Consider the following 17,299-nt stretch of genomic DNA (forward strand, 5'->3'; position numbering starts at 1 on the left):
GTGAGAATGAGAAATCTGAGCTTACAGAGAAATATGAGCTTTCCTAGCTCACTGAGCATGCAGTTTCCTATGACAGATATCAAAGTGGATAGACTTAGAAGTTTGACCAACACTGGACAAGCATGAGCCACCTGGTTCCACTCCCTCTCTGCCTTTCTGCCCAACTAGTTATCTCTGAGGGAGTTGACTTGGCTCTGTGGGTCTCCATCCAATCTGGATGCTAACTTTGGCTTTGTCTAGAGGTGTGTGTGTGTGTGTCTGTGTGTGTGTGTGTCCTCTGGGACATGCCAGTTGGTAATAACATACTCCCCACACAGTGTCTTATTGACAGTCACTAGACCTACTTTGGGGAAGTATCAAGAATGGACTCGTCTTTCATGGTAAGATTGAAGAACTAGGTATAAATTTGCACATTATTTTTAGGATAACCTATATATCATAACTTTATATACATCATTTAATTAATATTTATAACAAACCATTAAGATTTGTATTATTTGCTCTACCAACAGGTTAGGCAATCTATACTCAGAGAATGTAAGTAGCCTACCATGGTTTCATTTATAGAATATGAAAGGGGCAGATTTTAAGCATAGCTGTCTGCCTACAAACTTTGTGTCTATCCCCTGTACTGTGACGCCTGTACTAGCTAGTTTATAATTATGAAGTTTAATGAAAAACTGTTCTTTTCTTGAGACAAACCATTTCGGCATTGAAAGGATTTCTATAATTAGATAAAACAGAAAATTGTGGATGAACAAAAAAAAATTCACAAAATAGAGTTCTCCTAACTTGATTAGTGTAATCCTCATAGAGCTAATGAGTCCTTTCTAAGAGACAGTAGCCAGTAGACTCTAAATTTTGAAGGACAAGAAAGACCAATTAAAATAATAGAGGAATAAGAAGAATACACAAAAGGCATATGTAAAATAAATTGATGTACTCATATAATTCCAAGAACATTGGAATAGTTCATTCAAAACATATATGTGGAAATTTGTTTGAGTATAAGTCAAAGTAATACAAAAGATAGCCTTTGAAAACCTTGTTTGCCAGTCTTGAATGTTAATTTTATTCTATGGATTAAATGGACTGAAGGATTTTAATCTTAGAAGTTTTGATGTATTTCATAATCCTCTGCTTTAAGAATGCACAGTGGATAGGAAGGGGTTAATGGCAAACTCAGATGGATCTAAGGAAAGAATCCAGGTGATAGAAGTTAGGAATATGCACTAGGCTGTGAAGGTGGAGGGTGAGAAGAATGAGTGAATATTAAGAGATTAAAAGGTAGTCAACAGGAACTGGTGAAAATGTAAAAAGGATGAGAGAGAAGAATGAATAAAAATCATTTTGAGTTTCTACATGAAAGAGCATGAGGAAGGTGAAGTGGATTTGCAGTGGGAAGAATATGCAAGTTAATTCAGTCTCAAATTTGTTGAGCATGTGGTATAGATATTTAGGCATAGATAAATGGAAAATGGATTTGGGTTTCAGAAAGGTATTTGACTCAGAAACCTATATTTGGAAGAAATTAAAACATATACATGGTCAAAATATGGCAAATGGATGAGCTCAATCAGAGATACTGTACAGAACAGGGGAAGGAGGAGAGGATGAGGCCTTGGAATCAGCCGCATATAAGGGAGAGGTAGATGGAGAAGGTGGTGGGATGGGAGATATAGGAGGAACAACTAACTGTAGGGTGCTGTGTTATGGAAACTGAGGGAGAATACTTTAAAAGATAACAAATTGATATGCAGTGTTTAGTAATGGCAAGAGGGGATACAGAAGATCCTTTCAAGTGGACATTCCAAATGAGGAGTAATTGAATGGTAGAGTCTAAACATCTCTCTAGAAGCAGCATGTTTACTCTTATCTGTAAATGAAACTAGGCCTATCATAGTTAAGACATGTGGATGTCTCACCTTAAAGACCTTGTCTCAAGAAAAGGGGATTCTCTTCTTTGTATCTCACTTTATTTTCTTGTGTTTCAGTTTCATCTTGTTTCTTCTCATGAAGATGGTAGCCAGATCTAGACACTGGATGACCCACCAGGAATGGGGCAATCATGATTTTGGTTTCTTTTCTCTCTTCTGTCTTCCAAGCCATTGATGATGACCTTTAGTAATTCTAGCTGGAGGCTACTCCAGCCTTCTTTTTTCCTGATGGGCATCCCCGGTTTAGAGGAAAGCCAGCACTGGATAGCATTGCCACTGTGTGTCCTTTATGTCCTTGCTGTAATGGGCAATGTCACCATCATCTTCATCATCTGGACTGACTCATCCTTGCACCAGCCGATGTACCTCTTTCTGGCCATGCTATCTGGCATTGACCTGGTGCTGGCCTCCTCCACTGCACCCAAAACCCTTGCGGTTCTCCTGGCTCATGCCCATGAGATTGGGTACACTTTCTGCCTGATCCAGATGTTCTTCATCCATGCGTTCTCTTCCATGGAGTCAGGGGTACTTGTGGCCATGGCTCTGGATCGCTATGTAGCCATTTGTCACCCTCTGCATCATTCCACCATCCTGCACCCGGGGATCATCGGGCGCATTGGGATAGCAGTGCTGGTGCGGGGGTTAGTCCTCCTCCTCCCCTTCCCTATCCTGTTGCAGAGACTCCTTTTCTGCCGGGCCACCATCATAGGCCATGCCTATTGTGAACATATGGCTGTTGTAAAACTTGCCTGCTCAGAAACCACAGTGAACCGAGCTTATGGGTTGGCAGTGGCTCTGCTTGTGGTTGGGCTAGATGTCGTGGCCATTGGTATTTCCTATGCCCTCATCCTGCAGACAGTGCTGAAGGTACCAGGAGGTGAGGCCCGACTTAAGGCCTTTAGCACATGTGGGTCTCATATTTGTGTTATCCTGATCTTCTATGTTCCTGGAATATTCTCCTTCCTCACACATCGCTTTGGCCACCATGTACCCCACCACATCCATGTTCTTCTGGCCACACTCTACCTCCTTGTGCCACCTGCACTCAATCCTCTTGTCTATGGGGTGAAGACTCAACAGATCCGCCAGCGAGTACTTAGGGTTTTCTCCCTAAAAGGATAGATCTGAACAGTCATTTTCTTCTGAAGCTCCTGCCAAAGTTACTGCCGGGAGCCCCTGGCTGGTCTAGGCTATGTGGCTAGGGACCATTCCACAGTAAGGAGTCCTTTGAGTACTGCTAGTCTCATAGCAAAGAACACCCTTGGGCACTTGGCTCCATCCATGGTTGGGTTACTTAGATGGCAGGATTTGTGATATTTTTCCCCGTCCTTTTTTTCCCTCTTGATCCTGATATTTCTCTACTCCTTGTGTTGTGGGACTTTAGATAAAGTCAATAGATTATGCCTCTGGATTGCCATTTTTCCCCCTGCCTTCACCCAGTTACTGTGGAACATCATTTAATAAAGGAATGAGAGGTCCCAACTGTTGCATGGTTTTAGTTTAGAATGTCTTCAAATCCTCAAAATTCTGTGAGTTCTAGGTCACTGGGTTCCTTTGTAGTAAGAAAGTGTTCTCAAAGCATTTGACATGTCCACTCTGTGAGAAAATACCTTTTATTACAATATAGGTGTTACTCATTTATTTAAAACAGACCTAAGTGGGGCAGGTACTGTAATAGACTCTAAGAATAATATGTTATGATTCTTATTTTCAAAATATAAACTTATATGTACACATAGTAGATTTCTTTTTTAAAAGTTCTATTTGTATTTTTGATATATTTTGATTTATTTATATGTTTTGCTTAGGACAAGGAGGGAATAAGTATTGAATATATGTATGTTTTTTAAGTTAATTTAACAAAGGAAAAGTAATCATGTAATTATTAGTATGGAATAATCGTAAAATTTGCTAGTGTCTGGTATTGGAAAATTTCTATTAAATTTATAAATTATTATTATATTTATTAATAAATATAGAACTAGTTATGACACCTGAAAAGGAGAATTTCTCTTTCTGAGATGTGGATAATGAATGATGTCAATTAGATCCTCCCCATTTCTAGTAATAGGAACTGGGTAAAGCTTACAAGAGGATCATCACAATTGGCATATTGCATCCTGCTTGTTGTATATTGCCATAAAATCCTAAAAAGTAATACATTTTGTTCAGACCTAGAAGAAGCAAGTCACTGCTGCATTGAGATAGGATGCTCTGGTGTTGAGAAGGTCCTATTCTGAGACTCCATAGTGGTCAAAAGCAGGGAGTGGATGGGTTTGTGTCATAGTTTCTCCTTTCTTGGTAAATTTTACTCCTAATAAACAGTTTTCACGTACAGAGATAAGTTTGAAGTCTTCAGTTTGGTTGGCATATATGGGTGAGTTAGGGAGGAGTCATATGAGTTCTTATTGCAGGAGTAATTACACACATTCTCATCACCTTGGTTGTAGACCTAGGACTTGAACTCTGGTGGGTTGTCCTGGAGAAGCCCAGGCTGTGGTGTATGTTGTGTTATATCCATGGGAAAACAGCTATCTTGGCCCTACAGCTACTTAATTTAGGTAGGTTATTCAAAGTAGTAGTTTGTTCTCTCCTCCCATTTATACCACTTGCTGACTCTTGGCATGTGGGTATGAAGGTGGGATCTGAAGATCTTCCTTGGATCACAAGATGGAAATGTTTGCTGAAGCAAGCAGAGCTACAGTGTAGAAGAGCCTATGTCTCTGATGCTGTCTGGGCCATCAGCCCTGACTTAAACCTGAGGCAGAAACTTTTATCTGGGTTAAGCCACTATATTTTGGGCATCTTTTTGCAACTGACTAACCTATAGCCTAAGGAGTAGATGTTTTTCATCTCAGATCATCCAAGTGGGATATTTCTTCTGCCTGAAGGATGTCTTTTAGAATTTCCTTTTGAAAAGGTTTTTAGTTCTTGTTTGTCTAAAAATCTGTTTATTTTACTATCATACAATTTTACTATCAGAAAATGTTTATATCATTTTTTTACTGTTTTATTTTCTTTTTTTTTTTTAATTTTTTTTTCTATTTATTCATTTATCATAGTCACAGAGAGAGAGTCAGAGACACAGGCAGAGGGAGAAGCAGGCTCCATACACCGGGAGCCCGACGTGGGACTCGATCCCAGGTCTCCAGGATCGCGCCCTGGGCCAAAGGCAGGCGCCAAACCGCTGCACCACCCAGGGATCCCCTGTTTTATTTTCTATTGTGGCTATGGTATATCCCTGTATATCCCCAATTTCATTCCTGTTAGTGTTTATTTGTGCCTTCCCTGATTTCCTTGCTCATCCATGTTAAACACTTTTCAATAGCATGAAAATATTTAAATGTTTAAACTTATAGCCACTTAATGTTAGCACTGGCTTTTTTGATTTCACTTTTCTTTTCTGAGTTATATTATTTTGCTTTTTATCACTTTAAAGATATATTTAAAAAGACATAAAAATATGGTTACATGTTTTATAAATGTCTTTTTTTTTCTACTTTCACTCTTATCTCTAATGGATTAGCTTTTCTTCTTGTTTAGCATGGTTCTTCCTTTTCATGAGGCCAGTGTTCCTCAACTGTCTGTAGATTATTTCATATGTCTGTTCATAGATGAGAATTATTGGTTTGGATAGATGGTGGCAGTTTCCTCAGAGGCTGGGTGGGTCACAGCTCTTGTTCCTTGGTTGTAGGCACACTATAGGTCATTGTCCTGGGATGTGCTTACAAGTAGAATTCCCCTCTGGTTGTCAAGAGGAAAATAAAAATGTACTGAGTTTTTTCTTCTTCTCCTGAAGTATAGAATGTTTTACACATGGAACCAGAGATGGTACAGTATGCTTTGCTGATGTGTAGAGCCCTCCATACTTTTTGTCCATTTCTAACTTGGATCCTACCTTAAAATTGATTTTGGTTCTATCTTGTCTCACTTCAGTGACAGAATTTGGAAGTCAGTGGCATCTTTTTATATAGAGAGCTGATGTTCTAGTCACTTTGTGACTATAGAAGACTATACCTACCCACCTGTCCAGTTAATACAAGAATAATTACATCATCAATTCACTTAAGGATTACTTTCAATTTCTGTCACTATTTCCATTGATTTTAAACTTGGAGTAATCCATGGATCACTTAATGAACACATTTCACATCTCTTCATCAAGCTTTAACTTGTCCAATTTCTCTTTCCCTAACTCATAATTCTCCACACAGATACCTACATGGGTTTCCAGCCTCGTCATTCTGGTTTTTCTATAAAGCCAATCCAGCGTGAATTATAAATTCCAGAAATTTCTCAAAGTATTTGAACCTATCCTTGTATATTTCCCTATGTGTAGTACTGGATTGAATGCTCTTATTTTCATATTTCTATAGCTATTAAAGGGAAACCTTAACAGGTACGGGAAGTAAATCATGTTTTCAGTCCAACATTTTGAATCATAATTATTACAATTTTAACTTAGTCCTGTATATATCACTTGTGTTGTATATATCTTCTAGACTAGGCTCCAGAAAGAGGACTCTTTTTTTTTTTTTACATTTTATTCATTTATTTTAGAGGGCAAGAGATAGAGAGCAAGCAAGGAGAAGGAGAGGAAGGGAGACAATTTTAGCAGACTCTGCACTGAGACAGAGCCTGACTTAGGGCTAGATCTCATGACTCTGAGATCATCACCTGAGCCAAAACTGAGTCTGATGCTCAACTGTCTGAGCCATTCATGTGCCCCAAGACAGGAGTCTCTATATGTCATTTACTTCTCAATATCAAGTGCCTGACTTAGTCCCCCACACAACAAAAATTTTAATAATTATTTGTGATACAGGATGAATGCACAAACTTGGTACCTCTGTCATGAGCGCTTTCTTTCTTCCTTTTTTTAAATTTTTTTATGATAGTCAGATTGAGAGAGAGAGAGAGAGAGGCAGAGACACAGGCAGAGGGAGAAGCAGGCTCCATGCACCGGGAGCCCGACGTGGGATTCGATCCCGGGTCTCCAGGATCGCGCCCTGGGTCAAAGCAGGCGCCAAACCGCTGCGCCACCCAGGGATCCCTCTTCCTTTTTTTTTTTTTTTTAAATAAGTTTTAGTATGATTTTCTATTGAGGAGGACAGATATCCCATCCTAGAATTAGATTCTAATCATCTGATGGAGACATGGTGTCTCTTGATATAAATAAGCTCAGAAATGTGGTGAGCAATTGAAAGTGCACATTTCTCATCTTTAGCTCCTCTATGTTCTTAGTCATTGATGTTACTTACAAGGAATTAAAGATTGATCAAAGTAATGGTGGTTAGAACCTAGTAACTTCCGTTTGCAGTAAGTCATGAGTGCAAAATTATACATGGGACCAGCAGACAAAGGTGAGGTCTTCAATTTCATTCTCTTAATTCTACATCTTGGGATTCATTCCTCTTTCTTCCCCCTGACATTTACATAGGGAGATTTGATGTGAAAATTAGGCTTTTGGTGCAATTACCCAGGTATCTTTAAGGAGGGTTGCAGGACTCCCGCAAACAGAATATAAAATACAAAAAGAATTGTTGGCTTCTAGAGATTTCTCTCTGAGAAGCATATTTCAAGCTGCTTCTGCAGATGTGTATGTGATATTGGAATAAAATGTGCAAGAATCCACTGCTATACTTAAAGGTCCTCTAGGCAGGCAGTGAAACAGACAGAACATTTTTCATGTTTGAGATGCATTAACCTCACCCACTGCTCCCAGTTATCCTTGTCCAATTGTATTAGTGATCCTTCTTCCCATATGGAAAACCAAGCAAGGGAGAGGAGGAAGGAAAGATAGAGAAGTTTCACTCCTATTATTTCCCTCTTGTGGTGAGGGGAAGAAAAGTCTTCCTCTGGAAGCAAAGAGGAGGAAATAAGATTTTTCCACAATAGGCAGCAGATGACTTCTTTCACATTCTTTTGAGTGAAATTGAAAATGTTACATGGTGGGAGGCAGGGTTGGAAAAATAGCTTGGGGTAGGGGCAGGAAAAATTTTTCTTTGCTGCATCATAATTATGTCTCAGTAAATTTTAAGAAGGGTATCTGGGTGGTTCAGTGTTTGAGTGTCTGCCTTTGGCTCAGTTTGTGAACCCAGGGTTCTGGGATTGAGTCTCACATCCAGCTCCCCACAGGGAGCCTGCTTCTCCCTCTACCTATGTCTCTGCCTCTCTCTGTGTGTCTCTCATGAATAAATAAATAAATAAATAAATAAATAAATAAATAAATAAAATCTTAAAAAAATATATGTAAAGAGAACAAAACCTTACAGAGTATATTATCTTAACAAACACAGAGCTAAGTTGGAAAACAATACCAATGAGAAGTTATTAAAGCCCCAAACACTTGGAAATTAAGCAGCACACCTCTAAACAATCCATGGCTTAAATAAGAATCACAGAAAAAGGAACACCTGGGTATCTCAGTGGTTAAGCATCTGCCTTGGCTCAGGGTGTGATCCCAGGGTCCTGGGATCGAGTTCTGCCTTGGGCTCATTGTGAGGAGCCTGCTTCTCCCTCTGCCTATGTCTCTGCCTCTCTCTGTGCATCTCTCATGTATAAATAAATAAAATCTTTTAAAAAATCACAGAAAAACTTAGAAAATATTTCAGACTGATTTTTAATAACACATAACAAAAACTGTGGGACATAGCTACAAAGAAATTAGAGGTAAATTTTTATTTTTACTGCTTACACCAGAAAAGAATGAAAATTTAAAAGCAATTATTTAAGTTGATGACTTGAGAATTTAGAGAGAGAATGAATACATTAAGCCCAGGTAAATAAGAATAAAGTAAGGAATTAATAAAGACAAGAACAGAATCAATACAATTGAAAACAGAAGCAATAGAGAAAATCAACAAATCAACAAAAGAACAAAGTTGTTTCTTTGGAAAGATTAATAAAATTAATAAAGCTCCTCTAAGACTTAGAAAAAGAAAACCACACAGAAGATCAATATGATGATTGAAGAAATTATACAGACAATACAAAATATTAAAAGGATAATAAAGGATTGTTACAATTTTAAACCAATTAAGCCAACAAAACCAGCAATTTACTTATGAGATTTTAAGGCACATGTAATATGAATTCTAGCCCTCAAATATCCTAAGGACAGATTTATGTTTAGGAATTTTCAAGGGATAGTCTTTTCTTTTTCAAAGAAAATATTTTTCTCCTTTTCTTCCATTCCCTTTCCCCCTTTCCTCCTCCCCCTCTCTCTTTTCGTCCTCTCCAAGCTCCTTCTTTTTCCCCTCCTTCTTTCCCCATCTCTCTCTCTTCCCTCCATTTCAACTTTCTTCCTTTTTTTTATTATGATTTTAATAATCAACTAAGGATGTCTCCTTCTCAGATCCCTTTAAGGGAGACTGTATTGTAATAGATTTCTCCAGAGAAATGGAACTAATAGGATATAGGTAGATATAAGAGGAATTTATTTATTTATTTACTTATTGAAGTTCAATTTGTCAACATATAGCGTAACACTCAGTGCTCATCCTGTCAAGTGCCCCTAAGAGGAAATTTATTATAGAAATTGGCTCATGTGGTTATGGAGGCCGATAAGTCCCACAATCTGTGTGCAAGCAAGAGAACGAGGAAGGGTTACTGGGTGGCTCAGTTGGTTAAGTGGCTACCTTTGGCTCAGGTTATGATCCCAGAGCCCTGGGATTGAGCCCTGCATTGGGCTCCCTGCTCAGTGGGGACTCTGTTTCTCTTTCTCCCTCTGCCATCCCCCCTGCTTGTGCTCTCTCATTCTTTCTCTCTGTCAAATATATATATATTTGTTTGATATATATATATCAAACATATATATATATATATATATATATTTTTTTTTTTTTTTTTTTTTAAAGAGAGAGAGAGAAATCCAGGAAAGCCAGTGGTATAGTTCATTCTGAGTTCCAAGGCCTGAGAACCAGGAAATCCCTGGCACAAATCCCAGTCTGAGGCCAAAGGTATAAGAACTGGGGGGCTGTTAGTGTTGTCTCTGAATCTGAAGGCTCAGGAACTAGGCGCTCTGATAGTCATAGGAAGGGAGGAAATGGACAGCTCAGCTCAAGGAAACCTTCCTTTCTCTTCTTGTGTTCTAGTAAGTCTTTCAATAGATTGGTTGATGCCCACCAACATTCAGTCTACTGAACCAAATGCTAATCGCTTCCAAAAACACCCTTAGATGCATCCAGATATAATGTTTTGCCAGGTATCTGGGCATTCCTTAGCCCAGTTAAGTTGTCACATAAAACTAACCATGAGATATATGAACTTCCAGAGACTCCTTCCTTCCCCTTCCAGGCTTTGTGTTTTTTCTCCAACAATGTGATCTGTAAGTCTAGCTTGGACTCTCTTTATGATAGTATAATGAGAAAAAATATATATAAATGGAGCAAGTAGGCATCAGCTAGTGGCCTGGGGTTTTTTATTTTTTATTTTTTAGGGGAGTATGTTTTTTAATTGGAGTTCGATTTGCCAACATATAGCATAACACCCAGTGCTCATCCCGGCAAGTGCCTCCCTCAGTGCCTGTCACCCAGTCACCCCAACCTCCCATCCCCCGTTCACTTCCCTTTCCACCACCCCTTGTTCGTTTCCCAGAGTTAGGTGTCTCTCATGTTCTGTCACCCACTCTGATATTTCCCACTCATTTTCTCTCCTTCCCCCTTTATTCCCTTTCACTATTTTTTATATTCTCCCAATGAATGAGACCATACAATGTTTGTCCTTCTCCAATTGACTTACTTCACTCAGCATAATACCCTCCAGTTCCATCCACGTTGAAGTAAATGGTGGGTATTTGTCATTTCTAATGGCTGAGTAACATTCCATTGTATACATAGACCACATCTTCTTTATCCATTCATCTTTTGATGGACACCAAGGCTCCTTTCACAGTTTGGCTATTGTGGACATTGCTGCTAGAAACACTGGAGTGCAGGTGTTCCAGCGTTTCACTACATCTGTATCTTTGGGGTAAATCCCCAACAGTGCAATTCCTGGGTCATAGGGCAGATCTATTTTTAACTCTATGAGGAACCTCCACACAGTTTTCCAGAGTGGCTGCACCAGTTCACATTCCCACCAACAGTGCAAGAGGGTTCCCCTTCTCCACATCCTCTCCAACATTTGTTGTTTCCTGCCTTGTTAATTTTCCCCATTCTCACTGGTGTGAGGTGGTATCTCATTGTGGTTTGGATTTGTATTTCCCTGATGGCAAGTGATGCAGAGCATTTTCTAATGTGCTTGTTGGCCATGTCTATGTCTTCCTCTGTGAAATTTCTGTTCGTGTCTTTTGCCCATTTCATGAAGGATTGTTTGTTTATTTGGTGTTGAGTTACTAAGTTCTTTACAGATCTTGGATACTAGTCCTTTATCTGATAGGTCATTTGCAAATATCTTCTCCCATTCTGTAGGATGTCTTTTAGTTTTGTTGACTGTTTCTTTTGCTGTGCAGAAGTTTTTTTATCTTGATTAAACAACAATGGTGGTGGCCAGATTTCCAGCTCTGGAATTGACCTCCCTGCAAGTAACTAACCGCAGTCTCCAAGTTGTCACTGGCTTATATGTTCCTGGGGGCAGGCATGGGTGCACTGATCTGTACAGCTTGTGGGGCACCCTGCAGCAGGAGAGTTCTTGCTTTCCTGTGCCCTCTCTATTTCTGCCTGTTTCGAGGGGAACAAAAGATCATGGGCTTTGTCTGCTTGGGCATCCTGGGATCCAGGGCCCTGTGCTGCTGGACCCATGCTCCTGGGGACCACCTCTCCAGAAGGGATCAGAGTACAGCCATGTCTATCCATTGCCCAGCTCTAGGGTAAAGGAGCTCTGGAGCCGGCCCACCTAACCAACTGGTTTCTCCCAAATGCCCTGGAAGGCTGCGGCACTCCATCGCTTTACTGATATCAGACTGCGGTTTGCAGTGAGCTTTCCCCCAGGTGCCCCTCCTCTTATAGTGACTCCAGGAATCTTGAAGCTTCACTGCCCCTCCTGCGATTCTGCCCAATTTCCTGGCTAAGCACTTTTCCATCAAGGGAAAACTCCGTGTGGATTTTTAAAGTTCCCGCTTCTCCATGGCTGGGCTTACCTGCTCTGGAGGCTTTTGCCACTCCACCTTATCCCTGCTAGTCTCAGTTCCCCTCCCCCACTTTATTCTTTTTTATTTTTTTGCCTTCCAACCTTGTAAGAAGCAAAAACCTTTCTCTCTGTAGCATTCTAGCTGTTCTCTCTTTAAATCTTAGGTCGAATTCATAGGTGTTCAGGATATTTTGAAGGTTGTCTAGGTAAGTTTGTGGGGTTGAGGACCCGTACTTTTCCATTATCATGCCCCTCCATCAGAATTTTTTTATTCAAGTGTAGTTCACACATAATGTCACATCAGTTTCAAGTATACCATATGTATCCATTTTCTATTATCAACTATATGTCCAGTCCTAGATTAGTCACAGGGATAAAGGTGAGTAAAGTAAGGTCCCTGCCTGCATTAGGATTCCCTTATAGTAATTACATTACATTATAGTATCAGTACCTTCCCACTGTTCCTAAAATAAAACTTTCTTAATATGGCCTACCCAACACTACACCTGAACTGGACAGTTAGCTTCATGAACACAGGATCCATGTCAATTTTATTTCCCATTAACATGGTATCAAACACAGTGTTTAGAATGTAGTAAGATCAAAACATTAAATAATGTTTATTAATGAAATCAAAGTCATATGTAATCTGATTTCCTACCTCCTCAGTGTAATTTGAACCACATTACTGATTAGGTATTCTAATCACAGACATTATTGAGTATCTCTTGGGGATTTGAGATGAAGAAGTTAAAGGAAAACCATTCAAATTCATTGTGTGACATTTTTCTCCTTTATCTCTTGAGTTCAACCACAGAAAAAGCAAACAGTTTGGCTATTTATTCTCTATTTAGCCACAAATTCATTTCCTCATCTTTTTCCTGCTCTGTGCTCAAGGAGGCTGATCTCTATGTCCTGCTTCAGCTAGGTTCCCCAACTTCCAAGTTCAGACAATAGGAGTCACCTGCAGGAAATCAAATATGGGAGGAGGGAGGCTGGGGTACTTATTCCTACCCCACCTTTTGGTTTGATACAGTTCTAGTCATGTTTGTGTTTCTTCCTAGCCAGAGATCCTTGTAAGGAGTCCCTCTTCCACAGTTCTGGAGTCCCTCATATTGGAGTAATACTACTCCCTTCCCTTACCCCTTCAGACCTGGGTGGTAGTGGCTTCCTGACGTTGCTAGCTCTTGGGTTCTTCTTGTTGGTTCCTGACCCTGCCAACACCTCTATAAATACTCTGTTTTTAAATTCATTTCAGTTAAACCCTTTCCTAGTACTGTTTCCTGCTTATACCCTGCATGATACAGTATTTGGTACTAGAAGGTGACCCAAGAGCAGATCCTCAAAATAGGAATCTAGAATTGGCTCATCACTGTGAAAAACCTTATCAGCACAAAATGAAACATCTGTGAAATGTTTATCAATATGACATCTCAATAATGCAAATTGCCACCAATGTGATGTAGAATGGAGAGCAGGGTGCTATGATGAAAAAGGCTGTAGAATGGGCTACCAGAGTTAAAATCCCAGCACCATCACTCATAAACTGTGTTACTTTAAAAAAAATCACTTTATCTCTGTGAGTCTTAGTTTCCTTATTGAACATGAAAATAATAATACCACACCCACATCATAGGATTCTTGTGAAGGTTAGAGGAATCAATATAAATAAAACTTATAATAGTGCTGGACTCATGTATTATACATAAATTAATTTCTTCATGTCTTCATATTATCTTTTTGATGGAGGCTCTTGAACACTCTTCAGACTTTCATTCAAGTTGGAGTCAACTAAAAATGTAAACCTAGGCCATAGAGGGTGGGGCAAGATGGCAGAGAAGTAGGGTCCCCAAGTCACCTGTCCCCACCAACTTACCTAGATAACTTTCAAATTATCCTGAAAAACCAATGAATTTGACCTGAGATTTAAAGAGAACAGCTGGAAGGCTACAGAGAGAAGAGTTTGTGCTTCCAACAAGTACAACTTGTTTTAGCCACTCTGCACTGAGCAAAATGACTAGAAGGAAGAATTTACCACAAGAGAAAGAATAAGAAACAGTACTCTCTCTCTCCCATAGAGTTACAGAATTTGGATTACAATTTGATGTCAGAAAGCCAGTTCAGAAGCACAATTATAAAGCTACTGGTGGCTCTGGAAAAAAATCATAAAGGATTCAAGAGACTTCATGACTGCAGAATTTAGATCTAATCAGGCCAATATTAAAAATCAATTAAATGAGATGCAATCCAAACTGGAGGCCCTAACAACGAGGGTTAATGAGGTAGAAGAAACAGTGAGTGGCATAGAAGACAAGTTGATGGCAAGGAAGGAGGCTGAGGAAAAAAGAGAAAAACAATTAAAAGACTATGAGGACAGGTTAAGGGAAATAAATGATAGCCTCAGAAGGAAAAAAAAACCCAACTATGTTTAATTGGGGTTCCAGAGGGCGCCGAAAGGGACAGAGGGTCAGAAAACATATTTGAACAAATTGTAGCTGAGAACTTCCCTAACTTGGGGGAAGGAAACAGGCATTCAGATCCAGGAGATAGAGAGGTTCCTCCCTAAAATCAATAAAAATCATTCATTTTTATTCACAATATTTCACAAATGTCAAACCTTGACATTTAATAGTGAAACTTGCAAATTCCAAAGATAAAGAGAAAATCATTAAAGCAGCAAGAGACAAGAGATCCCTAACTTATATGGGGAGAAATATTAGATTAACAGCAGCCCTCTCCACAGAGACCTGGTAGGCCAGAAAGGATGGCAGGATATATTCAGGATCCTAAATGAGAACACGCAACCAAGAATACTTTATCCAGCAAGGCTCTCATTCAGAATAGAAGGAGAAATAAAGAGCTTCCAATATAGGCAGAAACTGAATGAATATGTGACCACCACCAGCTCTGCAAGAAATATTAAGGGGGACACTGTAAAAGAAAGAGTAAGCCCAAAGAAATAATCCACAAAAACAGGGACTGAATAGGTATTATGATGACACTAAACTCATATCTTTCAATAGTAACTCTAAACGTGTATGGGATAATGATCCCATCAAAAGGCGCAGGGTTTCAGACTGGATAGAAAAGCAAGACCCATTTATATGCTGTCTACAAGAGACTCATTTTAGACCTAAGGATATGTACAGCCTGAAAATGAAGGGGTGGAGAATCACTTATCGTTCAAATGGTCCTCAAAAGAAAGCTAGGGTAGCAGTCCTCATATCAGATAAATTAAAGTTTATCCCAAAGACTGTAGTAAGAGAGGAAGAGGGACACTATATCATACTTAAAGGATCTATCCAACAAGAGAACCTAACAATCATGAGTATTTATGCCCCGAATGTGGGAGGTACCAAGTATATCAATGAATTAATAATCAAAGTAAACACATACTTAGATAATACATTAATAGTAGGAGACTTCAACACGGAACTTTCTGCAAATGACAGATATTCTAAGCACAACATCTCCAAAAAACAAGAGCTTTAAATGATGCACTGGACCATATGGATTTCACAGATATATACAGAACTTCCCATTCAAATGCAACTGAATACACATTCTTCTCAAGTGCACATGGAACTTCTCCAGAATAGACCACATACTGGGTCACAAAACAGGTCTCAATCAATACCAATAGATTGGGATTGTCCCCTACATATTTTCAGACCATAAATGCTTTGAAACTTGAACTGAATCACGAGAAGAAATTTGGAAGAAACTCAAACACATGGAGGTTAAAGAGCATCCTGCTAAAAGATGAAAGAGGCAACCGGGAAATTAGAGAAGAATTAAAAAGATTCATGGAAACTAATGAATATGAAAATAAAACCATTCAAAATATTTGGGATACAGCAAAAGCAGTCCTGAGAGGGAAATACATTGCAATACAAGCCTCCCACAAAACATTGGAAAAAAATTCAAATACACAGGCTAATCTTGCACCTAAAGGAATTGGAGAAAGAACATCAAGTAAAGCCTACATGGAGCAGAAGAAGAGAGATGATAAAATTGGAGCAGAACTCAATGAAATAACGACCAGAAGAAGGGTAGAACAGATCAACAAAACCAGAAGCTGGTCTTTGAAAGAATTAATAATATAGACAAACCCCTAGTCAGCCTTATTATAAAGAGAAGAGAAAAGGCTGAAATTAATAAAATCATGGATGAAAGAGGAGAGATCACAACCAATACCAAGGAAATACAAGTGATTTTAAAAATGTATTATGAGCAGCTATATCCCAACAAATTAGGCAATCTAGAGAAATGGATGTATTTCTTGAAACATATAAACTACTAAAACTAAATAGGAAAAAGGAGAAAACCTGATCAGGCCGATAACCAGGGAGGAACTTGAAGCAGTCATCAAAAACCTCCCAAGACATAAAAGTCCAGGGCCAGATGACTTCCCAGGGGAATTCTATCAAACGTTTAAAGAAGAAATAATACCTATTCTACTAAAGCTGTGTCAAATGATAGAAAGGGAGGGAATACTTGCAAACTTGTTTTATGAGGTAAGCATTACCTTGATTCCAAAATGATACATAGAACCCACCAAAAAGAATTAGAGACAAATATCCCTGATGAACACAGATGCTAAAATTCTCAACAAGATACTAGCCAATAGGAACAAACAGTATATTAAGAGGATTATTCACCATGACCAAGTGGAATTTATCCCCAGGATGCAAGGCTGGTTCAACACTCATTAAAATAATCAACGTGATAGATCCTATCAACAAGAAAAAAAAACAAGAACTATATGATCCTCTCAATAGATGCAGAGAAAGCATTTGACAAAATAGAGCATCCATTCCTTATTAAAACTCTTCAAGAAGTAGGGATAGAGGGAACATTCCTCAATATCTTAAAAGCCATTTATGAAAATCCCAGGGCAAACATCATACTCAATGGGGGAACACTGAGAGCCTTTCTCCTAAGATCAGGAACAATACAGGGATGTCCACTCTCACCGCTGTTGTTCAGTATGGAACAAGAAGTCCTAGCCTCAGCAATCAGGCAACAAAAAGAAATCAAAGGTGTTTGAATTGGCAAAGAAGAAGCCAAACTCTCCCTCTTTGCAGATGACATGGTACTATATATAGAAAACCCAAAAGACTCCACCCCAGATTGCTAGAACTCATACAGCAATTCAGCAGTGTGGCAGGATACAATCTCAATGCCCAGAAATCAGTGGCATTTCTACACACCAACAATGAGACTGAATTAAGAGAAATTAAGGAATCAATCCCTTTTGCAATTGCATCCCAAACCATAAGATACCTAGG

At 39.1% G+C, this 17,299-nt stretch overlaps 1 protein-coding gene across 1 annotated transcript; it reads left to right on the plus strand.

Moving 5' to 3' along the window:
• The first annotated feature begins 2,111 nt into the window (after positions 1-2,111).
• On the plus strand, positions 2,112-3,059 carry LOC112910911 (olfactory receptor 52L1). The gene has a single exon (XM_025987226.2). It carries the CDS (start codon positions 2,112-2,114, stop codon positions 3,057-3,059), a length of 948 nt encoding a protein of 315 aa, XP_025843011.2.
• The last annotated feature ends 14,240 nt before the right edge of the window (positions 3,060-17,299 follow it).

The sequence above is a fragment of the Vulpes vulpes genome, chromosome 11 (genome assembly GCF_048418805.1).
Source record: "Vulpes vulpes isolate BD-2025 chromosome 11, VulVul3, whole genome shotgun sequence".
Lineage (NCBI taxonomy): Eukaryota > Metazoa > Chordata > Mammalia > Carnivora > Canidae > Vulpes > Vulpes vulpes.

What these genes read in the sequence shown, in the direction of transcription:
- LOC112910911 (XM_025987226.2), top strand. Translation starts at nt 2,112, where the DNA reads ATGATGACCTTTAGTAATTCTAGCTGGAGGCTACTCCAGCCTTCTTTT.